This window comes from Haliotis rubra, unplaced genomic scaffold (genome assembly GCF_003918875.1).
Source record: "Haliotis rubra isolate DU_JTF1 unplaced genomic scaffold, ASM391887v1 Scf246, whole genome shotgun sequence".
NCBI classification, from domain to species: Eukaryota; Metazoa; Mollusca; class Gastropoda; order Lepetellida; family Haliotidae; genus Haliotis; species Haliotis rubra.
Genome location: NW_025766514.1, coordinates 1242608 through 1256531, shown reverse-complemented (window position 1 = coordinate 1256531; position 13924 = coordinate 1242608). Strand labels below are relative to the sequence as shown.

The window sequence follows — 13924 nt, the reverse complement described above, 5'->3', positions numbered from 1 at the left end:
CAAACGGAAAGACACCCACAGTTGCCAGAGTGACTATAGCAAAAAGAACAGTGATTCCGCCGAACTCTGTGGTACGCATCCCTTGTACGATAGACTCTGTCATAAATGACTACATCATTGAGCCATCACCGTACTTGAAGGTTATAGTCCCACGTGTTCTGCGAGCTAAGGGAAGCAACCCAGTTGTGTGTCTCCTGAACCCTTCAAATTCTTGCAGGGTGCTAAAGAAGCATCATGTGTTAGGCACAGCTACTGAGATAGATGAAGTTCAGGAGGAAGACAATACCCACTCCGCCAAGGTACGTATGGCTCGTGGGAATGACGAGACACCAGCAGAGTTACCTGAGCATCTCAAGGGTCTTTTTGAACAGTCAGTCACTCTGTTAAATCCCAGCCAGAGGATAGAGCTAAAAGCACTGCTGACAGAGTTTGCTGACATTTTTGCAAAGCATGACCTGGACCTTGGGGAGTTTAAGGAGATTGAGCACACTATTGATACCGGCAACAATAAACCAATCAAGCAACGGATGAGGAGGACACCACCAGCTTTTGCTCAGGAAGAGGAGGCTCATCTGGAAAAGATGTTAGCGGCTGATGTCATCCGTCCTTCATCATCTGAGTGGGCTTCCCCGCCAGTGCTAGTGCGCAAGAAATCAGGCGAAGTGCGTTGGTGCCTGGATTATCGCCGCTTGAATGAATGCTGTACAAAAGACACCTTCCCGTTACCTCTGATTGACGAGTGTCTGAACACCCTTGCTGGAAATGTGTGGTTCTCTAAACTTGACGCAAAATGTGCTTACTGGCAAATTAAGGTAAAAGAGGAAGACCGCAGGAAGACCGCTTTCATTACAAAGTATGGTCTCTATGAATTTACCAGGATGGGCTTCGGCTTGTGCAATGCTCCAGCAACGTTTGCCAGAGTCATCAACTTAGTGCTACGTGGACTAAACTGGAAAATAGTGCTAGCTTTCCTAGATGACTGTCTTGTGTTGGGGAAAAACTATTCGGATCACATACATAACTTGCGAACAGTGTTTTTACGTTTCCGAAAGTACGATTTGAAATTGAAGCCACGAAAGTGTGTTTTATTCCAGAGTGAAGTTGAATTCCTCGGGAGGAAAGTGAGTCAAGATGGTCTAGAATGTGGTGACATGGACACTAAAGCAGTGGCGAATTGGCCTGTTCCTGTCTGCACAAAAGATGTTGAGCGGTTCCTGGGCTTAGTGAACTACCATCGCCTGTTCATTAAGGGCTATGCCAAAATAGCAGTGCCACTTTACCAGCTTACGGGCAAGAAAAGGTTTTTATGGGGCCCAGAGCAGCAGGAGGCTTTCAACCAGCTTAAGCAGGTGTTAACGTCAACCCCCATCTTGGCATTACCAAACACAGAGGACCCATTCACCCTTGACCCTTGACACTGACGCATCAGACAGAGCGATAGGAGCTGAACTGCTACAGGTGCAAGATGGTGTAGAAAGGCCAGTAGCCTACGGCAGCTTTGGGTTTTCCCCAGAGCAGCGCAAATACTGCACCACAAGGAAGGAGCTCCTTGCAGTGGTGAGGTTTACCAGGCAATTCCGGCACTATCTAATAGGCTGTGAATTCACGGTCCGCACTGACCACAGCAGTCTTCTATGGCTGATGAACTTTAAAGAGCCGAACGGCCAGCTAGCCAGGTGGATGGAGGAATTGAGCCAATACAATATGGTCATCAAACATAGGCAGGGTTCCAAGCACCAAAATGCAGATGCACTCTCACGAATTCCATATGAGGGTCCCTGTCCTGGATTTCATAGTGAAGTCAAGTTACCAGATCTACCCTGTGGGGGCTGTCCATATTGCACCAGAGCCCACAACAACTGGTACTCCTTCTTCGAGGAAGTCGACGATGTCGTCCCAATAGGGAGGCGTCCGGCTGGAGATGGCAAGGTGGCCCGAGTTGTTCAGGAAAATGAGGTAATTCACAGCACAAGGAATGATAAGTACGGCGTGGCGCCTGCTCTTTCCTGGCTATTTTCTATGGAGGTGCCACAAGAAACATTGGAGAGAGAAGATTCATCTGGAGTGTCTCCCGTGTTTGATGTGGTAACAGACCATTTGGTAGACGAAGTGTGTTCACACGAAAATGTGTACGAGCCATGGGACCCTGGCCGAGATATGAAAAACTGTCAAGTGTCCGGATTAGAAATCATATGCCCACCTGGAGTATCACCAACAGTGATAGAGAGGTCGACACCCGCAGATGGTGACCTGACACCTGACAAAGGTGTTCTAATTCGAAAAGCTGACTCTGTTTCAGCGAAGGTCGACATTCAACAAGCCCAGGAGGAAGATACGGACCTAGCTATCATTCTGCAGTATCTGAAGACAAACGAGGAGCCTCCAAACGACGTACTATTCTTGAGTAGCCCAACGAGCAAGAACTATTTCTTGAATAAAGAAAGGTTTTTCCTGCAGGATAACATACTCTATCGTCTGTCGAACGACACTGGAGGTGAATCATTGGTAGTTGTTCCAAGGAGCCTCAGAAAAGAACTACTCCACTTGTATCATGCCATCCCATCATCTGGTCACACTGGTATTTCGCGTACCAAGGCTAAAGTCAAGCAGAAGTACTACTGGCATGGTATGTCAAAGGATGTAGCAGCTTATGTCAACACGTGTGGAGTTTGCTGTAAGTATAAAAAGGGCACTAGGAAGCCCCGTCATCCGCTCACAAACTACCATGCGGGCGCCCCACTTGAACGAGTACACATTGATTTCCTTGGGCCGCTACCAAAATCCAAGCACGGTAATGAGCACATATTAATGATTGTGGACCAATTTACAAAGTGGGTTGAATGCATCCCCCTCCCATCACAAACTGCCGAAGTTACCGCTCGAGCAATGATTGATCAATTCTTCACCCGCTTTGGGTACCCATATCAATTGTTCAGTGATCAAGGAAGGAATTTTGAAAGTCACTTGTTCGCTTCAGTTTGTAAGGTCCTAAGCATTCATAAAAATAGGACAACCCCTTACCGACCTTCCTCAAACGGTCAAGTGGAACGTTTTAACCATACTCTGATGGATTGTGTGAGGTGTTACGTTCGGGATTCTCAAGACAGATGGGATGAACACCTACCCCAGCTGGCCAGTTCAATGAGAGCGTGTGTCAACAGAAACACCGGATTCACACCCAACAGAATGATGTTGGGACGGGAAGTTAACCACCCAGCAGACTTGATGTACAGGCCGCAGCCTCTTCAGGGAACCAATCCACACGAGTATGCCCGGGATCTGCAAGAATCACTTCTGGCCTCACACGAACTGGCCCGAGAAAATCTCAGGACTTCCCAAGCTCGGATGAAGAGGGACTACGATTTGAAGATCCTAACAAAGGAGTACAAGGTTGGGGACCTAGTTCTCACCTTGGACACAGCAGTCGTCAAGGGGAAGAACCGAAAGCTCAGTGCTCCTTGGAAGGGTCCCCATGTGGTAATTGAGAAGCTCTCTTCCTCTCTCTACCGAATCAAGACGAAAACAACAACGGTAGTAGCTAACCACGATCGACTGAAACTATTTCAGGGCGATGAAACCCCACGGTGGGTTTTCCGTTTCTGCGATAGGGAGCTAGGGATACATCTGCCCAACCGAGATGTTCCGCTAGTAGATCCTGAAACCGATGATGGTGATGATCAGATCTACTGTATCTGCCACTAACCGTATGATGGCAGGTTCATGATTGGATGCGACGGATGCGACACCTGGTACCACGGCTCGTGTGTCGGCATAAGCGAGAGTGACGCTCGCGTATTGATGAATATTTCTGTGATGCTTGTAAACTCAATTCCCCAGATTGTCAGTAATTCAAACGTCTGGCGGGTTGCGGCTCGGCGTGGCGCCAGCTGTGGCATGTGACCTATACTTATGTTTATTGTGGTTCCAGGTAAAACAGCACTAAAGGATGTCGTCTCGTCAACCACTGAGCGACAAGGACTGGCCAAGGCTATCTCCGCCCGAGAGACACCCTCCAAGATACCTGTGGGACTCAGGGAATCTGAGCTCACGAAGACATTCCAATCATGATCGCCTGAACCCTCGTCACGATCGTCGGAGCCCCAGTCATGATTGCCGGAGCCCCCAGGATCTCCATCAACACCATCAGAGTGATCAGCATGATCATCAAAGCCGTCCTGGCGGCCGCCTGTGTTCCAGCTAAAATCGTCGGAGCTCCAGCTCAGATCACCGGAGCCCTCTCCCCCCGCAGAGTGGACCGTCCCAGGCCTCACCAAAGAGAACAAAGGCGCCCTCATCCAGACGACCCCCAGGATTTCCAGCACAGAGGTCGGCGCAGACATCGAATTCACAGCCGTGTGTTCTACCGGTCCTCTGACAAGGGAGCCCAACAGCAGCCGAAACGCCGGAGGGAGGGAACTTCTAGGGAAACATCAGCGAAGACACCACGTCTTGAATGGGGGCTGGAAGGGATTCAGGGGCGAGGTGGCCTCCCCCTGACATCGAGGGATATCCCTAGCACTTCAGGGGCATCAACAGACAAGGGGCGGGGTGACCTGGCAACAACGGTGGATGCAACCATCACATCGCTGACTTCATCAGATGAGGGGCGAGGTGGCCTCCCCTTCCCATCGGTGGACCATATTTGTGATACAAAGAGCACTTCAGCGTCTGCAGCTGCAACATCTGAATGCATCATTCACAATTGCCGTGCCCCCATCACGGACCAGGACAGCCATCTACTTGCTGTCCATGTACCGCCCTGTATTGGACAGTTTTGGGCCGGGATGGATCACAGGACGTCATCCAGCCATGCCTGTTCATCCTCAAAACTTTGGCACTGTGGCTGCTTGGGCAGCGATACGGGACACCGGAGGAGTTAATGACAGTCTTAAAGGCAAGTCATGAAATTCCGAGGGCCGAATTTCAAAGGTATTCAGGTTGCCTTGGAGCCCTTTGTTCGGCAGCCGGATGGAGTCAAATCAACAACAGTGACATTCCTTGTGGTGCCGGGCCAGCGGCCCTCCTACACCCAAGGTGGTTGGCCCTTGTAATCAACTACCTTTCCCCAGCCCGGCGCGACTTGGTTGCTGACCTGTTCCGAGAGCGTCTGGCTGTGGCAGACTATGTACCTTCGGCAGACGGTGTGGAGCGGCTCCCACCTGGGGAAGACCCAGGTCAGCAGATAGACGCGGAGAGGCTCCCGTCAGACGCCATGGAAACGACTGAAACAATGTTTGTGGTTCACCTACCATCACCCATTCCACCTGCGGATGAGGACCTCCCAGAAGCATTTGACAGCCATTTCCACGCGGATAGGACCTGCAGGAGGCTGTTCGGGGATACGACTGTGGAGTCTCCACTAGACACCCTCGTGGATTGGACACCAGTGCAGGCTCCGAGTTACCCAGTCAAGCTGGTGGGTGGCGTCACCTGCTTCTGTGACCCAGAGGTGTGGCCGGCGTCATTACCAACACGGCCTTCCTGGAAGGTATCCCTGGGGATACACCCTCGCAAGATCGCAGAGGCATCGCCCGGATTCGTATCCCAATTTATCAGGCAGTGCGCTGAACCAGGAGTGTCAGCCATCGGAGAGATTGGCTACGACCTCATGGATGGGCGCCAACATCTGGCAAAACAACATCAGCTCCTGGAGACAATTCTGGGAAGTACGAGGGAGGGCTTGCCCCTAATATTCCACGTGCGTGGGGCACAAGGAGACGATCTGGCAGAAGATCTATACTCCAAGCTGCGGGAACTTGTTGGTCAGTTTCGTTCCCCAGAGCAGACCACCGTGCTCCACTGCTTTCATGGGAACCTGAAGACAGTGAGGTCCTGGTTGGAGGCCTTCCCCAACACATTCTTCAGTGTCAACGGCTTTTGTCGACGAGTGAAGGCAAGCCAGCAAGAGGCTCTCCTAGCCATCCCAAAGGACAATCTCCTCCTGGAGACGGACTCGCCATACCTTGGTGTTACCAACAATGTGCGATGCAATTTACCGCACTACATTGGGGACGTCGCACAAAAGTTGGCAGGGCACTTCCACATGTCGCCAAGGGAACTCATCGAGGTCTGCACTGCCAACGGAAGGCGCGTCTTTCTGAAGTAGGAGAGGAGAGAGAGGTGTATCTATCCGGGAGTAGCGAGTTACCCTGTCATGTACAAAATGCTAAAAGCCTGTTGCACGTGCAAAATCGTTGAAAACACAGTTCATGTAGAGGGTTTTAAAAGCACGCGTAATCGGTTGTTTGTAATTTTCTCTCATAATTTGCTCATTTATAAATCAAGTTCGAAAATGCCCCGTTTGAGTACAGCAAATCGAAATATTGCCATTGGTCGCATTGAGGCTGGGGAAAGCTTTGGGAACAACATGCCCGTCATCTAAACGTACACAAAACAACAATCTCACGACTTTGGAAATCGTTACATACAATGCAATGTTCCATGCAATTGAAGATCGTCCCAGGAGCGTAGACCTAGGATCACCACACCGGCTCAGGATCGCTTTATTCGACTCAGCCACCTACGTAATCGGCATGCCACACCCACCATCACTGGAAGGGTCCTCGCAACACAGGTGCCAGGTTTGAGAAATCGATCATCGGTAGAGTATCGGCCCAAACCATCAGGAACCGTTTACATGAGGCAAATTTACGTTACAAGAAGACCAGTTGTTGGGCCTGTTCTTGAAACGCCAACATCGACGCAAACGTCTCAGTTGGTGTACTAACGTAAGGAGATGGACCCTAAGAAACTGGAGAAGAGTCTGCAACTTAGTGACGAGTCTCGTTTTGGACTTCTTCAACGACGTGACGGTAGACAACGTGTCTATAGACGAGCAAATGAACGTTTTGCACCGAACTGCGTTCGACAGGTCGACAGATTTGAAGGAGGAAGCATCATGGTATGGGGAGCCATGTCTTACAACCAACGGTCAGATTTGGTCATCATTCGTGGCAATTTGACGGCACAACGGTACATTGATGACGTCTTACAGCCATATCTTCTGCCGATAATCGACCAACAGAGGAGTTGTTTCAACATGACAATGCCCGCCCTCATACAGCTCGTGCAATAGTGGCATTCCTACAGAATTCAAACGTCAACGTGATGCCGTGGCCCTCAGATCGCCAGACATCAATCCTATCGAACATCTGTGGGACCAGCTGGATCGTCGTGTTCGTGCACGTACACCACAACCAACGCACGTTGGTTGAACTGGCCGCAGCACTCTCAGGAAGAGTGAGTACTCTGGTAGATGCAATCCCTCAGGAAAACATCTGCCGTCTGATTCGTTCTGTTCCGAGGAGGTGCACTGCTGTGATTAGAGCTCGTGGCTCTACAACGAGATACTGAAGACAACGCCCCCTAGCGTAAATTGAGAGTTCGATACTGACCTGCATTAACTGTTACCTTATACCGTGCTGACCTAAGGTTCACCATGTCAAATTTCATGGCATTATCTTTAAAAATACAAATGTAATAACCAGTTAAAATTGATATAAACATTACCATAAAAAACAGGGGTTGCGTTTCTTTTTTGAGAGAGTGTATTAAAATAGATATATTGAGGGTCTTTATAAAACTAGGGAGAGTGTAGTGAATGTCGATGTCGTTACATCGGCTATCTCCGGAAACCCTCGGCGGCTTCCGCGAGGGTCGACCTACATCCGGGTGTGCTGACTATGTAACTGAACCAAGAAGGTCTGTTGTAACTCGTGTTACGCATTCCGCGGTATTACTCGATATTCCGCGAGTGTCAGACCATCATAGCCGTGGTACTCGGTGGCGCTTTGTCACTGTAGCACGATTTACAATAATCCAAAAACATTTCGGACTTAGGCGATTTTATTACATAACGGGTTATTACAAACTGCGTTAACGTTACACCAGTAGCAACCCACTATGTAATAACAACGCACTATGTAATAGTGTAATAGTGTAATAGTGCGTTGTTTTTACATAGTGGGTTGCTACAAAGCAGTGTTAGCCATGAACGCCATTTGCGAGTTAACCACACTGTTAAAAAGTTAGCGGAGGTCCTTAGGTGTGTTAACTTAACCTCTCGTTAACAGCCTGTTAAAAGTTAACAGAGTTTTGAACAACAAGATAACCCTCTGTAATTAGGTAACAGTCAGTTAAATGTACTTAACCGAGTTTTGAACAACCGGGCCCTGACTATTATTACTCCGGGTAACCTAACCTGCCAGTGAGGCGCTAGGTTATTAGTCACATGTCTTATCCCACCGGGTACCCATTTTCTGCTGGGTAAACAGGGGCAATTTTGAACAAACTCACTTGCCAAAGGTGAGACCACATGTATCACAGGTGCTTCGTTGTGACCCAGGACTAGAAACTCTCAGGGGTCAAGCTGCCAAACACGGGGACCCATCAAGAACTCTCCGCGCCCAAAGTTGCTCAACTTGCTGATTTGTGACCTGAGCTCTATGCACATCCAATCAACAGAACACAAAACCAGAGCAAATATACCTTAGTTAATTAGAACAGCCACCGAATCATTGCGACTGACTGTCGTCCGTATTTTATAAATATTCTAGCTGTCACAGATAATCGCATTTACTGATTAAACGGACGAAAAGGTTGATATTGTCAACTTCAGCTGCTCTATCTTGTCCTCACTGCCTAACTCAATGGGAGATAAGGTTGTTATTGTGGGTTAAGTAACCTTTTCTTGACAGAATAATGTAACAAATTTGATAAGGGTACTGATGACAACAGTGTTGATGGGTGAAGTTCACGATGAATTAGATTAGCTGATCAGCTCAAGTGTGACGATATACACAATCTGAACAGCATAGATACAGGTCCCGGATGTTCTACGTCCGTTATCACCGCCCCTTGGCGGGCCAAAGATAGTGGAACGCGGTCGGTTTGTCTGTAATATTTCCAATTTCCAATAGCATATTAAGTCGTAAATAATTTTTTAAGTTTTGCCCAGATTCGGGCTCCAGGTAAGATGCGTATATTCCACCAGAATGGTAGAATGAAAACATTACAATATCTATTTTCAAATACGACATATAAAAAAGCTGTGGCTTTACTGACTGACTGAATGACTGAGTTTGGTTTTACGCCGCTTTTAGCAATATTCCAGCAACATCACGGCGGGGGACACCAGAAATGGGCTTCACACAATGTACCAATGTGGGGAATCGAACCCGGGTCTTCGGCGTGACGAGCCAACGCTTTTACCATTAGGCTACCCCACCGCCCCCTGTGGCTTTACAGTGATGGGTAACATGTTGGCTTTACAGTGACGGGTAACATGTTGGCTTTACAGTGACGGGTAACATGTTGGCTTTACAGTGACGGGTAACATGTTGGCTTTACAGTGACGGGTGATATGTTGGCTTTACAGTGATGGGTAACATGTTGGCTTTACAGTGATGGGTAACATGTTGGCTTTACAGTGATGGGTAACATGTTGGCTTTACAGTGATGGGTAACATGTTGGCTTTACAGTGATGGGAAACATGTTGGCTTTACAGTGATGGGAAACATGTTGGCTTTACAGTGATGGGTAACATGTTGGCTTTACAGTGACGGGTAACATGTTGGCTTTGTAGTGATGGGTAACATGTTGGCTTTACAGTGATGGGTAACATGTTGGCTTTACAGTGACGGGAAATATGTTGGCTTTACAGTGATGGGTAACATGTTGGCTTTACAGTGATGGGTAACATGTTGGCTTTACAGTGATGGGAAACATGTTGGCTTTACAGTGATGGGTAACATGTTGGCTTTACAGTGATGGGTAACATGTTGGCTTTACAGTGATGGGTAACATGTTGGCTTTTCAGTGACGGGAAACATGTTGGCTTTACAGTGACGGGACATATGTTGGCTTTACAGTGATGGGTAACATATTGGCTTTACAGTGATGGGTAACATGTTGGCTTTAATGTGACGGTAACATGTTGGCTTTACAGTGACGGGTAACATGTTTGCTTTACAGTGACGGGTAACATGTTGGCTTTACAGTGACGGGTAACATGTTGGCTTTACAGTGACGGGTAACATGTTGGCTTTACAGTGACGGGTAACATGTTGGCTTTACAGTGACGGGTAACATGTTGGCTTTACAGTGATGGGTAACATGTTGGCTTTACTGTGACGGGAAACATGTTGGCTTTACAGTGACGGGTAACATGTTGGCTTTACAGTGACGGGTAACATGTTGGCTTTACAGTGACGGGTAACATGTTGGCTTTACTGTGACGGGTGACATGTTGGCTTTACAGTGACGGGTAACATGTTGGCTTTACAGTGACGGGTAACATGTTGGTATTGCCAAAACATAATATACCGGAACACTTTACAGACAAAGATATATCAATACTGGAGGGGAACGTTGTCTACTGGTGTCGTAGCTGCCGATCAGTAGACCCTACAACGTACAGTTACCTATTAATATGACCGTTCCACATTGTCAGGGGAAGTGTTACCTCAAGCTCTGTACTCGCTTGGTCCGTTGGGGAATGCAAAGTCAAGCAGTGAGGGGTCGGACGCCTAACTACAACATTGTATTCATGTACTGGCGCACGTTCATACAATGATTAAATTAACACCTGGTTCTATACTAGGAGTAGGTTTACTCAATCCCTCGCTTCATTACAATATGACGGACTGGACAGGATAGGGCGAACGTTCTGTTGGCTTTGAAACCTGCACCACTTTGGTGATGTCTTTATCGAGCCTGCTCCGCCCTGGTCACATGTCCAGATACAATATTTCTGATTCGTTTAAAGTTACATCATTCCATGGTCTCATGTCGTACCTCGTGATCGGAGAATTACTGTTAACTACCCAATCGGTGATTCACCCTTAACTAATACTTTAAGAGTCTTTTAGATTCTGTTACTCCCAGTTATTATGTTCTATATCCCCTGATTTATTACCAAACAGTGATAGCATCCATTCAATCACAAAATAACCAACATTCTCAATAATGGGTTTGTTATACTTGAATTTAGAAGATGGATTTTTAACCTTATAACGCAGAAATAACTCCGATTGGGTCGTTTTGAAAGCGGTAATAATGCAGAAGTTGTCATTGTCGACACGGTACGTACTACAGATATGTACCCCATTCACGTTTAGGTATACATATATGTACCCTAGGTACGTTTATACAGATATGTACCCTAGGTACGTTTATACAGAAACTCACCCTATCCAAAATCAGAAGACAGAGTCTTAACCAAGTCAATTCCGCTCCGTTTTCTTGATGGGAACTGTTATGCACCCGATTGCTATAGAAGAAACGAGCAAACACAATGACGAATATTTCCTGATGCACAGTGTAACTCGTAATCAGGCGAACAGGAACAATAACATGAACAAGTTTCGGTTTTGGGTAGAGGAATATAAACGTATAGACCGTTTAGGGTACCGGGTACGTTTATGTATTTTGATTCTGTATACGAAATTGTACTCGTGTCGACAACGACCCAATCAGCTGCAAACCACCACCCACCCCCAAACAACTCTTCATAAACAGTTTGATAATAATTTTCTCATTTCCTTCATATGACACATTTTTTATCACACCTGATCCTCTAAAAATAACACCAAATGCTTACATGGTTTCTCGCGTTGTTAATGACTGTCTGCTCCAGACTCGATTATTTACAGATCACCACCGACTGGAATATTGCTGAGTGCGGCGTTAACAATAAACAACAAATAAAAACAAACCAAACATATTACACTGTGCGTTCACGAGTGAAGCAAATCGTCGGAGTTCCGTTTTTGCCACTAGTTAGTTTGTTTCGCCCTCACCTTATGAATGCCATTAAAGGGAGATCACTCTATTTTTCAGTGCGACTTGATTAACTTTTCTTTACGACCTTCGCCTTCAATCGTTTATTTTTCAACTGCTCACAGTCACGAAGACCGGCAGTCGTCTGGAATGGAGAAAATCAGGTATGATGCATAGGCTAACTACGACTTGAAGGTTTAATATATGTGTGTGGTCGCGTGCGTGCGTGCGTGCGTGCGCGTGTGTATGTCGGACAATTTCATGAGGTGTCAAAGCAGACTATGCATATGTTTGAAATGTGAACAAAACAAAAATTCAAATTTTGGGCATTTGCACTGTGTAGCATTTTTTCATGTTATGAGAGATCCATTCGTCTATTAGTTGCATACCTTAGCTCAATTTCGTAGCAGAGAATATGGAATTAAAACTTGATGCATGACAGCGATTTCATAAATTTGTAAAAGTTTCCATTCTTGTGGTGACGCTATCGATGTCACAAAACCACTTTGAACGACAACGCTGTTTATCGGCATTTCTGACCATTTTTCTTAGTTACGATGAAAAAAACATGAAAAAAAATAGCAATACACATGCTGTCTAAATGTTTCTGATTACTTGCATCACACGTCTATGCATAAATGATGCCTGAGTGAACATTTCCTCGCCAAATCACCATGACCGATGTCCGTGAGAACGCATATTTTGTGAAAGTCGGTCACCGGCAGTGATGTTATGCTTTAACAGTATTGTACATATACAGTAGAACACGGATATAACGAACTCCAAGGGATCAAGAAATTTAGTTCGCTGTATCCGTTGTTCGTTATTCACATTTGACCGCCATCTTGGATTGTAGAGATGTAGAGACATGTATATGCTGAGGCTACAAATCTTTATTCTTGTACATGTACATTGACATAACACTTAGTGTTCGGTGGAAGGAAGACCAGTTTGACGTGTGTCCGGTGTTTCACAACAGGATGGGCAGGACAATTGTCTACAAACATCAGGATCTTTGCTGACTTCCCTGTGACTAACAACTTAAGTGTTTCACTCCCGGACATGTTTGCCGCTTGATGTATACCGCTAAGTGGCTGAGCTGACACTGAGTGAGTTCGCTAATCACGTCGTTAATTGGGTCTTGGGGGTAGTAAATCAGTTCGCTATAGCCGTTAATTCGCTACTCACGAGTTCGTTATTCGCGTATAATTTTAATGATATTATAAAGGACTATTGACGGGACTTTTAAATTTGTTCGCTATATCCGTTTGTACGCTATATCCGTGTTCGCTATATCCATGTTTTACTGTATATGCTAATTTCCCTTGAGGTTAGTTTTTTTGTTAATGGCACGCTGATCTTACTCAGCTTCGCACAGTTGTAATTGTGATGAAGGTTTTACGCATATTTTTACATGTATTATTTTTTCACACAGTTAATTTAATAATGAAGTATATATAAGTAGTTGATGTGCAGATATAAGGACACAGATTTTGATTACCTTTCCCAATCTTCTGTTATTTAACATTCTAAAATGACTTCAGTAAATATTGGATTTTGACTGGTTGATTAAAGTCATTCAGAGGTAGAATCACGTTGTACAGATTTTCCGGTCGCAGTTATACATGGTAACACACTATTGTCGTTTGCCCACCAACATGCGGAGACCAAACAAACTGACGCGTTCAGTTTTAAATCAGATTTAGAGCTATTATTATTCCGTTACACTCCCTCTGTCCTCTAATTAAAAAATACCCCGGTAGGTTTATCTCTTAGTTATTTACGTATGAAATTGTCAAATATTGTGTAGGAGTGTTAGAGAAGTGTAAGAAGATGTAGTGAAAGCAGAACTGCAACATGTACGTGGTTTCTTGGTATGTAGAATTGTAATTACATGTAATTGGTAACAGGATTGAATAGTGATTTCATTGTATTTTATAAGTAAAACTAAATATATTACTGTAATAAAATGGTCAGTACCTTTTAGTACACGTATTTTCACACTTTGTAGAATGAATTGTTTTGGCCATGGGCTTCTGTTTTTCTTTGTATCTCTACATACTAGTGACATGTAAACATTCGCCATGTGCGCGGTAATTATCAAATGCTAAGTCATCACGGCGCCGGCGCGTGAAACAACAAACT

The 13924-nt window shown here is 45.9% G+C and overlaps 2 protein-coding genes across 2 annotated transcripts in view; both read left to right on the top strand.

Moving 5' to 3' along the window:
* The first annotated feature begins 4851 nt into the window (after window positions 1–4851).
* LOC124279061 (putative deoxyribonuclease TATDN2) lies at window positions 4852–6125 on the top strand. The gene has a single exon (XM_046714860.1). It carries the CDS (start codon window positions 4880–4882, stop codon window positions 6104–6106), a length of 1227 nt encoding a protein of 408 aa, XP_046570816.1. The 5' UTR covers window positions 4852–4879; the 3' UTR covers window positions 6107–6125.
* Window positions 6126–11891: 5766 nt separating this feature from the next.
* The window catches only part of LOC124279090 (glycoprotein-N-acetylgalactosamine 3-beta-galactosyltransferase 1-like), a 55673-nt gene continuing 53640 nt past the window's right edge, over window positions 11892–13924 (top strand). Inside the window, exon 1 of the mRNA XM_046714889.1 lies at window positions 11892–11943. The gene's annotated coding sequence lies outside the window, so the exon portion shown is untranslated. The remainder of the gene's footprint in view (window positions 11944–13924) is intronic.

Bases quoted from the DNA above. Each gene is read 5' to 3' on its own strand.
- LOC124279061 (XM_046714860.1), top strand. From the start codon at position 4,880: ATGACAGTCTTAAAGGCAAGTCATGAAATTCCGAGGGCCGAATTTCAA.